The following is a 13,984-nucleotide window of genomic DNA, read 5'->3' as shown; positions in this document are numbered from 1 at the left end:
CCTTTTCTTTTAGGGAATATAGTTTGGGATATAGTATTGGTATTTTGAAACGGCCTAAAAGTGGTATAATTTTGGTATAAACATGAGTCATACATATTTGCGGATTTCGGTGAATGCATTATTTGTCACCCCTCTAACAATTATCAACTATATTTAGCTTTCCTTTTCTTTTAGGGAATATAGTTTGGGATATAGTTTTGGTAATTTGAAACGGCCCAAAAGTGGTATAATTTTGGTATAAACATGAGGCATACATATTTGCGGATTTCGGTGAATGTATTATTGTCACACCTCTAACAATTATCAACTATCTTTAGCTTTCCTTTTCTTTTAGGGAATATAGTTGGGAATATAGTTTGGTAATTTTGGTAGAAACATGAGACATACATATTTGGCATGTTTGGGGGATTTCGGTGAATGGATTATTTGTCACCCCTCTAACAATTATCAACTTTCTTTAGCATTCCTTTTCTTTTAGGGAATATAGTTGGTAATTTCGGTGAATGCACACACTAACTTTGAAAACAACTACAAGTACATGTAACTGAATAATGGATTTGTAACAAGGTATCCCTTGTAACAACTTCTAGCGCCTAGTGAGCAATGATAAGAATCCGATCGCAATTATACAAAAAAAAAACAACCAGCCATCAGATTAGCTTGCTTCTTCAACTCGATCAGCTGCCTTAACTGCTTGTTCATTTTCTTCAGTTCTCCCTTCACTTCCACCAGTCCTACATTGGGAGCATTAGGCATAATCGGAACGGCTAACTCTCTCCGCCGCATTCTCTACAGCAAGTACCCCCCTCCCAAATTGCGCTCCCCAATAGCGCCAATTGATTCCTGCAATTGAAGCCTCTGAACGTACACATCGATCCACTCGAAATGCCTGCATTTCTTCAGGATCTGAAAACAACAACGTGAACCCTAAATCCCAAATTCGAGGGAATAACAAGAAAATCGAGAGAAAACAGAGAAATTGGAGCGAGATCTAACCTTATCCGCATCTCTATATGGCAAGCTCTCGCATGCAAGGAACTCACGTCCACGGTTGCCGTTGTCGTCCGTCTTACAGATCGACCGCTTCAGAGGCTCCTGGCGTGGGCAGTCAGGGCATCTTGTCAAAGGCATGTGTCCATACTGCGGCCATGAAGAACGGGAGGTCGAAGAGAAACTAGACATCACCCGCCTGCCGGAGAAGGGCTGCCGCTGGCGGAGAAGAAGAAGAATGGGGCGCGGGGAAAGAAAGGGGAAGCAATGGCACGGGCAAGGGCGCGGGCGCGGGGCTGGCTCGGGCTCCCATTTTGCAACGGTCACCTGGGTAAGCTGTGGGTCTGACGTGCTAACATGGATAAGTTGTGGGTCCCACGATGATCTGGATAAGTGGAGACGTGTCCACTGCGGGGCACCAACAGCGGCCCCACTTGCCAGCACCAACCAACGGTCAACTAAACGGGAATCCTCCGTCCGAGCTCCTTCTGCGGGTTTCAGACAAGGGATTTGGGAAAACTGAGGAAAAACTAAGGAGCTCGGGAAAACTGAGTACAAGTAAGGACCCGAGGGCACGGAAATAGAAAGCCCTTACAAATATGACCATAACCATGATAGGCAGTTCATATGGCACTAAGAACTATAAAGAACATGAGAGAAATAAATCAAGCTACTGTCATAAACCCGTAGTCCATAGGTAGACTACTCCCTCTTTGTCATGGTGATGATTATGAAGACAGTTGAGAAGGTGGAGATCCCTCCGGCGGTGATCCCGGCTGAGTTTCCCCCTCCAATCTTCTCTGCAGCAGCCTCCGTTTTGGTGTTTCTTTCTTTCTGTGGCGCTTACCTCCCGATAATTCTTCGGGGTCATATATATAGTCGGTTTTAGGATACAATACGTCGGTTCACGAACGAAACAGGACAAAACGGGTGATCGACGGTTGAAAGAGGTTGGGTGGCGCGACCAGACTTCTTGGCTGCGCCATCCGGTCTCGTTTAGCCCTCGGGCCTCTCCAATTGAGCTTCCAAGGCCCATGTTGTTCCTCCCTATGAAAAAGTGGCGCTCCAAAAATCCCAGGTCAATTTGATTCCGTATAGGTCTCTGAAAGTGAAAAATACACAAAACAGGGTTTTCCTGTTCCGCAACGTTATAAACCAAATAAAGGGGATCATTGGTAAATCCCCATAAATCAATGTAAAACATGGTATTATCATCATATATGTTGCAAATATGTGAGAATTCAATATGATAATGGACAAAGTTCATGTATGCATTTTACATGCATCAGTATCCTCCCCCAGCTGAATTTGATGATGAGGTCATTAATGGTGACTCCCTGAAGCGGAAGCTTAGCAATGATGACGGTGATGGTTTAGGCGACTCCTCGTCCTTGACTTCCTATAGTCGTGAAGAGCCTATGAACGAGGCTACTATAGAACCTCACGAGTCTACGCCTTCGGAGCTAGTCGCCAAGAAGCAACGTCTAGTCTTAGTCTAGATGCATAAAGCCACGATCATCATCTCGTGAGTAACCTAGTTGTGTTACCTCTTTTCATTTCACTTGTTGTAGATTCACAATATCCTTCATTTTCAACTCTATTAGAGACTCTTCAGAGAAGGCTGAGGAAGAGGAAGATGAGCACCTTCTCCAGTCAAGGCTATTGGCGCTACTTCGCAAGACTAAGAAGCCGATAGAAAGAGCGATGTAGTTGACCAGAGCAAAAGTGCAAAACAACGTCCCCGAATCTCCTGATGCTTAGGAGTTTGAGGGAATTCCTTCATCAACTGTGCTGAGCCCGCAACTAGCCCCTACTGAGAAGCATGTAATTTACATTTTGCCTTTGTAGAGCAGTTTTCCTCCTAGGTAGCCCCCGAGGCTATGCTTAGAAGCCCGTAGCTAATCATAGGCTCGATTACTTTTGAACTTTGTGCTGAACAAAGAACTTCCCTCTTTACCCTTTTCTGTGCCAAATGATGTAGTGTGGCCAACGCTTTGTTCAAGTCGAGACTGAGTTTGATCGGTTTCAGGGTATCTTTCTCTTCTTTACTCCTTTCACAAATCAAATCTTTGTTAGTGATTGATGACATTGGGACTCCAAGTGCAGAGATTATTTTCCCCACCAGGGTGAATCGAGGGTTTATATCGAAATCTCGGGAAACTAGCTAGATAAAAGAATATACTCTTCTCTCTTCTTCTAGCAATCCTGCAAGTAAAGTAAATGCCTTGTGTCCCCAACTGCACTGTTTGGTTGTCAAGCACAAGGTTTCGTGTAAGTAAATAACACAATTATAAATAAAGCGAAGAAAACTAGACTGGATAAAATAACTAAGTAAAAACTATAAAGAGTTTGATTGTTTTTGGCGTTTTCGATGCAAATAAGAAAAGTAATTTTTTATTTTCGGATTAAAATAGTGAAGCAAATAGGAAAAAGGTAAAAGCAATGTGAAGGGGTTTCTTATGATAAAAAGTGGACCGGGGTTCATGGATTCACTTGACTATTGATGATCCACAAGTATAGGGGATCGACAATCTTCGAGGGGAGTAAAACCCAAATTTATTGATTCGACACAAGGGGAGCCAAAGAATATTTATAAGCTTTAACAGATGAGTTGTCAATTCAGCTACACCTGAAAATAGACTTTCTTGCAATAGTTTATCAGTAGTAACAGTTTTATAGCAGTAGCAGTAGTGAAGCAACAACAGTAATGAAATAAAAGTAGCAGTAGCGATGATTGCACTAGACATCAAGATTAAAATACTATAGGCATAGGGATGGAGTAACAGACACAACATGGATAAGATAATTCATATAATAAGCAAGACGTGGGCATTTGCAGGTAACAATGATAAAACCATCCAAGTACTAAGTAACCATAGCCGTGTGTTTCTATTTAGTCGTGTGTGCTCGCAAGGAGAAACTTGCACGACATCTTTTGTCCTACCAGCCCGTTTGTAGCGGGGCCTCAAGGGAATCTATTGGTAATTAAGGTACTCCTTTTAATAGAGTACTGGAGTAAAGCATTAACACTCCGTGAACACATGTGATCCTCACATCATAGCCATCCCCTCCAGTTATCCCAATTTCTGTCACTTTGGGGCCTCGGGTTCCGGATAACGATATGTGTATACAACTTGGAGGTATGATCAAAAACAATAATTATCCTCATGAACCAATAACATGTTCATATCTGAGATCATGGCACTCGGGCCCAAAGTGACAAGCATTAAGCACAGCAAGTTGCAACAATGCAAAAATACTAATAACGGATACTAGGCACTATGCCCCTAACAATCTTATAGCTATTACATGAATGATCTCATCCAATCCCTACCATCCCCTACAGTCTACAGTGGGGGAATTACTGACACATGGATGGGGGAATCATGGATGATTGATGGAGATGCGTCGATGATGATGATGGCGATGATCTCCTCCAATTCCCCATCCCGGCAGGGTGCCAGAACGGAGTTTCTGGTTCCCGAATTGGGGTTTCTGGTGGCGGCGGAGCAGCGGAACTCTTTCTGGAAAAACGCCGAACCCCCTCTGTTTTCATGTTAGGGGCTTTTATATAGTCAGGAGGAGAGGTCGAGGGGGTGCCCGAGGCAACCACACCACCCCTTGGCGCGGCCAGGGGTGGCCCACGCCTAGGCCTGGTGTGGGCCCGTCGTGGCTCTTCTCCGTCTCGTCTTCTGGCTGGATGAACGGGCGCTGCATAGATAAGATAATTCTTATAATAAGAAAGATGTGGGCATTTGCAGGTAACAATGATAAAAGCATCCAAGTACTAAGTAACCATAGGCGTGTGTTCCTATTTAGTTGTGCCTGCTCGCAAGGAGAAACTTGCACGACATCTTTTGTCCTACCAACCCGTTTGCAGCGGGGCCTCAAGGGAATATACTGATAATTAAGGTGAGCCTTTTAATTGAGTACCGGAGCAAAGCATGAACACTCTGTGAATACATGTGATCCTCACATCATAGCCATCCTCTCCGGTTATCCCAATTTCTGTCACTTTTGGACCTCGGGTTCCGGACAACGATATGTTTATACAACTTGGAGGTATGATCAAAAAAATAATTATCCTCATGAATCAATAATATGTTCAGATCTGAGATCATGGCACTCGGGCCCAAAGTGACAAGCATTAAGCAGAACAAGTTGCAACAATGTCAAAAATACTAATAACGGATACTAGGCGCGTATTATGCCCCTAACAATGTTATAGCTATTACATGAATGATCTCATCCAATCTCTACCATCCCCTACAGCCTACGGCGGGGGAATTACTCACAAATGGATGGGAGAATCATGGATGGTTGATGGAGAGGCGTCGGTGATGATGATGGCGATGATCTCCTCCAATTCCCCGTCCCGGCAGGGTGCCAGAACGGAGTTTCTGGTTCTCGGATTGGGGTTTCTAGTGGTGGCGGAGCAGCGGAACTCTATCTGGAAAAACGTCGACCCCCCCCCTCTGTTTTCAGGTCAGAGGTTTTTATATAGTCAGGAGGAGTGGTCGAGGGGGTGCCCGAGGCTGCCACACCACCCCTAGGCCTGGTGTGGGCCCCTCGTGGCTCTTCTCCGTCTCGTCTTCTGACTCCGTGAGTCTTCGGGTAAAATAGGGACTTTGCGATATTTTCCGGGAATTTCCCTGAAAGTTAGATTTTTGCACAAAAACGAGACACTAGAGTAATTCTGCTGAAAACAACGTTAGTCCATGTTAGTTGTATTCAAAACACATAAATTAGAGGGAAAACAATAGCAAAAGTGTTCGGGAAAGTAGATACGTTTTGGACGTATCAACTATTCTCTCTTTAAGTTGTGGTGGACACATAACAATTCATCAATGAGATATGAAGGTGAAGATAATAGTATATGTAAAGGCAGAATTAATGTGGGCATCATGTCCTAACATAGAGATGATGCAACACATCTCTCTTATACTTCATAAGAAAGAAACTTCATAAATCTTGTATTAAGAATTAACAGAGCAGAGCAATAAGTACTTTGACATGAAGTTTGAATATCAAATATGCCACCTTGAACAAACAAGATCATCACTACTGTCAAGTGATGAACATAGCACATGCATTCACTTTATCCCTAGTGAGGTAGCAAAATAAAGGCAAAGCCATAATAGATCTTGAACATATTGTCACTATCCAATCACTAAAACCACGCTACTCTATCTAATACACACATCACCCCACACACGCTCTTGCACATATGTTTGATCAGAACAAATACTTAAGAACTGGGTTCATAATATGCATCTATCAATACATCTCACATGGCACTAAGAACTATGAAGAACATGAGAGAAATAGATCAAGATACTGCCACAAACCCTTAGTCCAGAGGTGGACTACTCCCTCTTGGTCATGGTGATGATAATGAAGACATTGGAGAAGGTGGAGATCCCTCCGGCGTGATCCCGATGGAGTTTCTCCCTCCAATCTTCTCTGCAACAGCCTCCGTTTTCGTGTTTCTGTGTTTGTGCGGCCCTCCCCTCTCGAGAACTCTTCAGGGTCATATATATAGTCGTTTTTAGGGCAAATATGTCGGTGAGCGAAAGAATCAGGGCAATCAGACGATCGACGGCCGAACGGAGGTGGGGTGGCCCCTACCTTACTGGGCGCGCCACCTGGCCTCTTTCGGCCCTCAGGCCTCTCCAGGCGTGCTTCCAGGGCCCATGGTGCATCTCCCGATGAAAAAGTGACGCTCCAAAAATCTCATGTCAATTTCACTCTGTATAGGTCTCTGAAAGTGAAAAATACACAAAAGAGGGTTTTCCTGTTCTGCAGTGTTATAACCAAATAGAGAGGATCATTGGTAAATCCTCATAATCAGTGTAAAACATGGTATTATCATCATATATGTTACAAATATGTGGAAATTCAATATGATAAAGGACAAAGTTCATGTACGCATTTTACATGCATCAGTGATATTATATTTGGTAGAGCTAATGAAAAAATCTAACAAAGCTTTTGAAAGTTCACTACTAGAAAATTTGAGATGTCCATGATGGGAAGTTCAAGTACTTTTTATGCTTCCTAGTGAGGCAACTCGAGTATGAAAGCTTCATTTTATAAGAGAAGTATGTGAAGGAAATGCTCAAGAAGTTTGATACCACCTAGGACTAACATTGGGCAACTAGACCTTCAAGAAGGTGACAAAGCGGTGGCTCAAAAATTATATCCATGTATGATTTGATCTTTGCTTTATCGTTTTGCTTCTTGGCCAGATATCATTTTAATGTTGGCGAACTCGGCTGGGAATGGCCATTCCCCAAATACCACACCACGTGGCGGCGCTCCCCAATCGACTGATCTGATGCTTTTGCCGTAAATTGTTTGTGGGACACGACTCAGGATGATCTTCGGTGGCAACAACGTAACTATTTTTTCCTAACAAATATTTCTATGGGAGTGAGAAGTGTAGTCGGACCTTCATATCGTCCTGTTTCGTTGGCCCTGACTATTACAACTATCCTCGTTCTATTTTTGGTCATTTTCATTTATCTGAAGCATCCTCCTATTCACCAAAAAGAACTTATATGAAGGACAAGAAGGTGCAGTGGCAAACTGGCAATGTGTCCAGACTTGAAAATTCAGAGGCCAGTAGCGAATCAACGTGCCGGGAATGATCAGTTTACATAAACTGGGATATTTTTCTTTCGATGGAAGGACAATGTAATTACTAACCACGAGAATCATAGTATTGGAAGAAGAATGATGAGAGGATGGAAAAGACAGCACACAGGGAGAGGCAGACACTGACTGACAGACAGAGCGGCTGGCGATCAATGTGACTGCTAGTCTATTTCGCTCTGTTCAGAAATAAATTGGAGCAGGCCCCGATTCGAGCAACTCGGGCCTGTCACAACGCACAGGCCATGTTCATGTTCATGTGATATGCATACGAATGAGAAGCATCCATCCATCTCACATAGAGGAACCAACTTGGGCAGGCTAATCAATTCTCTTCTCTGGTGCGTCCATATATACTTGGAGTATTATATTACACTTGTGGAGTTGTTGGTGATGACAGTCGGCCAAGTTGGCGCAATCAAACAATTGTTACAATACACTTTACCATTGATTAATGATTAATTACGAGGGAAAAACCAAGAAGAAGAAGAAGAAAGAAAGAGAAAAGAAAAAAGCAAATGATACAACTGTATGTATTTATAGTCCTTGGAGAGGATATGGCAGAGGTGCTCGTCCCATCCTACTAGGGCTGCTTGCTCTTGCAAGCAAGCAAGCATGCAGGGTAACCGTTATTGCCTTCTTTCCCGCTGGCCAAGCATTAACTCCTTCCCGATCACCCCCCGCCTCTTCTGTGCACTGTTGGCTACTGTAGCGGTAGGTAAGAAGGTGCTGCTAGTCGCGGTGGTCGGCGGCGGTCCATATGGCCTCGAGCTGGGCGGCGAAGAGCTCCTCCTGTCCGACGACGATGGTGATGTGGTCCTTGTTGTCGTAGACGGTGACGCTGGCCCTGGGCACCCTAGCGCCGACGGCGAGCGTGCAGTCGACGGGGAGCAGCTCGTCGTCGCGGCCGTGGAAGAGCGCGACCTTGCAGGAGAGGTTGTTGGAGACGACGTCGAGGTAGGCGCCCATCTTGCTGGCGCTGAGGCACATGATGTTGTGCAGCGTGTGCCAGGCCGCGTTGTGGGTGTGGCACATGAAGGCCTCGATCAGGAACGTCCGCATCCTGCAATGTATACGTACATGGTGTCATTTACAGTCAGCGTTAACGGCCGCCCGATTGTCATTCACTGAAACATATGCGTATATATGCATGTGGAGGAGTACTGCCACTAGCTAGTGGAAGCGAGAGAAATCTTGTGGCTGCGCAACCATATTGCTCTTTACTGCACTCCACTTGCATTGCTCGGCTAGCTAGCTTCTTGCATTGTCCGGGCCATGCATGTAGGGGCATGGATCATGCATGTGTACTTGCGATATGCAGCTTTGAACCCAAACTTAACTCGTCTACTAGATCTCAGCCATGGCATCCATGCATGCTTATGGTAAGATGCTCATTTATGGCCACTACCACGCTACACAGCCTACAATGTCCTCCACTGTCCTGGCTTTCAGGTAACCAATAATTATTCCTGCAGCACCTCATTGCAGAAGCAGTGTATCTAGGCTTGGTAAAATAAATAAGTGTACCGTTCAGTCAGTGCTACTACTAACTATTAGTGTCAAGTTATGGTAGGCTGGAACAGTTAGCCATGTGAGATTGTAGCCAGTTGCCGGCCAATTATAAGGCCTTGATTTGGCACTTAATCCATGCATTAGTTGGACAGGGTACTTCATACGGGACCCCAGCCGTATCACTGTTGAACCAGGTCGATCGGTCGACAAAGGGAAAGGGAAGAGGAAGCCTTTCGTTCCAAGATACGTGCTGCCTGGCCGTGCAAGGTCCACCGAGATCGATGGAGGCACACGTAGTGCATCTGCACAACGGAACCAATTCAAGGCACACGTACGTAGGCGCGGGGCTAGCTACTACAGCTAGTACGCGCGCGGTGGTACTAGCCCTATACTATGTAGCTAGCTACTCACCGTGGTCGACACGACACGTATATCGTTGCTCACATGCTCGCACCGAATCTACGGTCCAGATCAACGGCAAGCTAGTTATAGGCTATAGCTCGTCGGATGGATGAAACTTGCAGGAATCCATGGAGTTTGTAAACAATATGATGAAAAAAACATCCTTTTCACGGTCAAAAAATTGATGAAACCCTTTACTTTAATTATTTCAAAAAAATATTTGTAATTTGACCATTTCTGCATGAACTTTCGGTTCTTTTTTTCTTTAGTTAGAAAGTGTAAAGTTCTTTTTTCGAAAGATTAGCTCTATCTTTGTTTATGCTTTGGATTAGAGCAAATGACTCCGATTCGTTCAGGCCTACGAATCAACCTACATTTCGTACAGATTTTACGAGCGGAAGCTCTTGTTTTCATATTTCCGATGACTCTTTAAAACTAAAATATAATTGGTGAGATTTTTCTCAACCAAAAAATAAGGGTAGGACAGATGGGCGTGCACAGTGGCACCACCAAGTAGGAGTATTAAGGGTGAGTGTACCGGCCGATGACTTTTGCAGTGGCCAATATAATGGTGGGTCGTGGCTGGTGGGTCCCGGCCGGCGGGGTGGCTGCCGTTTATGGCGAGGGTGGTGAGCCACCGCCAATCTAGGCCGCACCTGCGCGCAGGAGTGTCGTGCCCGAAATGCCCGGCGCGCGCACGCACCCACCGCCGCGTACTGCAGTGAGCTCTACTTTTGCCTCATCTGGGAGAATTGCACCGTGGAATCTCAGATCGTCATCGCGTCGTGTGATGACTGAGCTACCCGAAACTCCCCGGCCGGCCGGTGGATGTTACCACCGCACCAACTAGTGATCCAGCCCCTTTGTACTACAACGATTAATTCTGCGCAGGGATACTCCTATGTAACTAAGGTTGGATTAGTTGGGCATCATGTATGGGTGTTAGTGGTTAATTCCGGGCGGACAAGCGCGGCGTGCGTCGACCTCACCCCGTCAACACCGCCCAAGTACCACCCACTAGTGTCACCGAACAACATTAGACGGCGATCATTTAAGGGAACCCGCCACCACGACAGCGATTGAGCGCGAACCCGTATCCCGCTATTTCGCCGTCCCTGTCTTACTCCGTTTCGCATGTCTCCTACTGCTCATCCACTCGTACTCCCTCCGTTCTTATAGGAAGGCTACATTTCAAATACGGAGTACTACTTTTGGTAACGCAAATATTTATATAAAAAATACTTTTGTACTGTATGTATTTTAGGATAATTTAACGTATTATGTGTGGTGCCTCTTACTCTATGGTTGCATGCAATTTTTGCGTAGGACAGGTAAACTGAAACGGTGGGAGTACTATATTTTGCTTGATTAAAGTTAGTGGTTTTATACATTAGGGAAATGTATTATTGATAGTGGCCTTACATATAAAAATGGAGGGGGCACTGGACACTAATATTTCGTTCGCCAATTTTTTCTTCGTTTAATAAACATTTCATGAGTACAAAAAAACCTACTGGTACGTCGCAGGAGGAGTGGAGATTTTATGCGTATAGGAACCATTGGTCATTTTTTCTTATAAAAGAGCACATTTGTGAGTCTCTAAAAATATATATAAAAAACATGTATACCTCCAACGTGCAAACTGTCAACAAGAATAATGTCTATTTTGAGCTACATCAAAAAAATGACAAATGCATGAATCTGAGTTTCTCAAACATCCAAAAGAAAACTACCGTAGATTTCATATTTTTGTGTAGCCCAATAATAGAAAGAATCTCGCGTTGAGATTTCACACCCGTCTTGTAGTAGTATATCTCTATCCATATATTTAACGCCATAATTTTTGGAGACAAAGTAGTGTGGGGTTTTAAAATTTTAAAAAATCTAAAACTGAAGGAGCATGTGTGAAAGACAGATTCTAATCACTGAGAAGAAGTTTGTGAGAACTCGCTGTCACAACGCGTGGCGCCATAAATGTGAAGGAACGACAGCTGTGGCGGTCGTCTGCCAGTCTCAGGCGTATTGAATGCCATGGAGCTAGCTAGCTAGCTAGCAGCAATGTGTTCGTTTCGAAATAAAACTAGAGTTAGATATCGGTCGACCGATGATTAGAGGAGGATCGGTGGAGCTGGAGTTGAACCTACTTTTATCTGTGGGTTCTACTTGGCGACTCGTGTGCGTGTACATGTCGCGGGGCCGAGGGACATGCAGGCACGGACAGGTCAGGTGGTTGGGAAGAAAACACACGCAGATACCGGTACACTACTCCACGAGAAAGCAAGATAGAAAGGCGGGAAATTTAGTGGTAAAACAACAAACACGAAGGAGGTGCATGCGATGCAAAGAAAAGAGTCGGCGTTGGTTTACCTGTTTCTGGTGACGATCCTGAAGAGCCGGTCCCAGACGCGGTGGTGCCTGCAGATGGTGAGGCAGATGGTCCGGCTCACGTGCTCGTACCAGCACGCCATCGACGCCCCGAACGCGATCGGCGGCCACACCCGCCGCGGCGCCACCCGCCGCATCACGTACTGCGTCGCCGCGCCGGCCTCCTCCTCCGGCACCGGGAAGTACGGCTGTTTACACCACCACCGAGCTTTAAATCGTTACTACATGGTCATCAGCACAGGCCAAGTGGCCAAGGAGTGCCACTCCATTAATGGACACTGGAGATCGGCCGGAGATGGGATGGGGTTCGGCGAGTAAATGCATGGGAAATGCATGCACAGTCCAGATGGTAGTGGGCACGGCAAGTGATCGAGTACGTACCGGCGCGAGCAGCGTGAGCGACTTGACGGCGTCGGGGTACTTGACGGCGAGCGCGAGGGCGAGCACGGAGCCGAGGGAGTGCGCCACCACGTGGAACGACGTCAGCCGGTACCGCTGCAGCACGGACCGCTCGATCATCTCCAGGTGCTCGCGCAGCGTGTACAGCGACTCCGCCGGCTTCGGGCTCCGGCCGAACCCCAGCAGGTCCACCGCGAACATCCGGTACTTGCTGCGCGCGCCCGGGCTGAACGCCGGGAACACCGTCTCCGTCCAGAACACCGAGGACGAGATGAAACCGTGGATGAACACCACCGCCTCCGTCGCAGACGGCGAGGCGAGCGGCAGCGGAGGCGGCGGGGACTGGACGTGGACGTAGAGGTGGGAGGACCGGGCACCCGTGCTCCACGAGTGGCACTGCTTGCAGTCGCAGTCGGACCAGCACGGCGCCTGCCGCGGCGGGCGGGGAGCGCGGTCGAGCTTGCCGCGGATCAGCTCCGCGATGGCGGGGCTCACCGTCAGCGCCGGCGCGGAGGGGCCCGGCTTCCGCGTCGCGTCCGACAGCAGCGAGGCCCGCACGTACAGCGTGTCCGACACGTCCTCCACCTGCATCTTGTTCGCCGACGACGACGACAGCCGCACCACCTTCGGCCCCGCCCCCGCCGCCGAGACCCGCGGGGGCGCGAACAGCGTCCCCGCCGCGGAACCAGCACCGCCACCACCTCCCGCGCCGCCCTCGCGTGCCGCCGCGGAGCAGTAGCACGGCTTCCACTCCGCCTCCACGGCGTAGTCCACCACCTTGTACACCACGCACAGCACCGGGTCCAGCACGTCCAGGAACGAGAACACCAGGAAGCTCACCAAGCAGTTCAGCGCGCCGCCCGCAGCCGCAAGCAGCGCCCACACCGACGCCCTGCTGAACGCCCACTCACCGGCCGCGGCGCCCATGCCCGCCGCCGCCGCCTTCTTCTCTTGCCACACGCACGTCGCAAGGTGCATTGCTGGCCCTCCGCCGATCGATCGCCGCCCGCACCCTCCCCAACGATCGATCAACCACCGGAGGCGCCGCGCCGGACGCAGGGGATGGCACTTTCAGGCGGGGTGGGTGCGCTACTGCGAGCCGAAGCAGGGGAGTGAGAGCTTTTTGTAAGGGTAAACGAGCAGAGCAGCCACGGGTTTATTTAGCCTAGCATACAAAAAACAAGCCGCATTTAAGCACGGTGGGGAGGCGGGTGAGGGAGGAGAATACAATACTTTTTCTTGTGGCCGTTTGGGCAACGGGTTTGGTTGTGTTAAATAGAGTGCGGGCTTTGCCAAAGCTCAAGAGGGAGGAGGGAGGCGCCACCGCGCGCTTGTCGCCGCTACTGATTGCTGAAAGCTACGGCTCGTTTCCATCCCGGCAATCAATTCATGAAGAGGGTTTACAGTTACTACTACAGATGATGATACTGTTAGATGAGTGCTTTCAGTTAACTTGCATTCATTACTTCATGGCTTGCAAATAATTGTCCAAACTTGGCTCGTGGGGGCGAAAGAGTGGGGAAAGTTTTACTATTTCTGCAGAGGTAACCACTGTAAATTTAGTCAGAAAAACCTATGACACCTATGTTTGACAGTGTGACATATAAAAAATATGAATACTTACTACAGAAAATTCATCTGA

General features: G+C 47.3%; 1 protein-coding gene across 1 annotated transcript; it reads right to left on the bottom strand.

Moving 5' to 3' along the window:
* Positions 1–8,355: 8,355 nt before the first annotated feature.
* LOC124684996 (probable lysophospholipase BODYGUARD 1) lies at positions 8,356–13,320 on the bottom strand. Its single transcript, XM_047219264.1, has 3 exons — positions 12,325–13,320; positions 11,926–12,131; positions 8,356–8,707 (listed from the first exon to the last, which is right to left on the bottom strand). Exons 1-3 carry the CDS (start codon positions 13,318–13,320, stop codon positions 8,377–8,379), a joined length of 1,533 nt encoding a protein of 510 aa, XP_047075220.1. The 3' UTR covers positions 8,356–8,376.
* Positions 13,321–13,984: the final 664 nt, after the last annotated feature.

This window comes from Lolium rigidum, chromosome 1, assembly GCF_022539505.1.
Source record: "Lolium rigidum isolate FL_2022 chromosome 1, APGP_CSIRO_Lrig_0.1, whole genome shotgun sequence".
NCBI lineage: Eukaryota > Viridiplantae > Streptophyta > Magnoliopsida > Poales > Poaceae > Lolium > Lolium rigidum.
The sequence above is the reverse complement of the archived record's forward strand: the minus strand, read 5'-3'. Positions and strand labels throughout refer to the sequence as shown.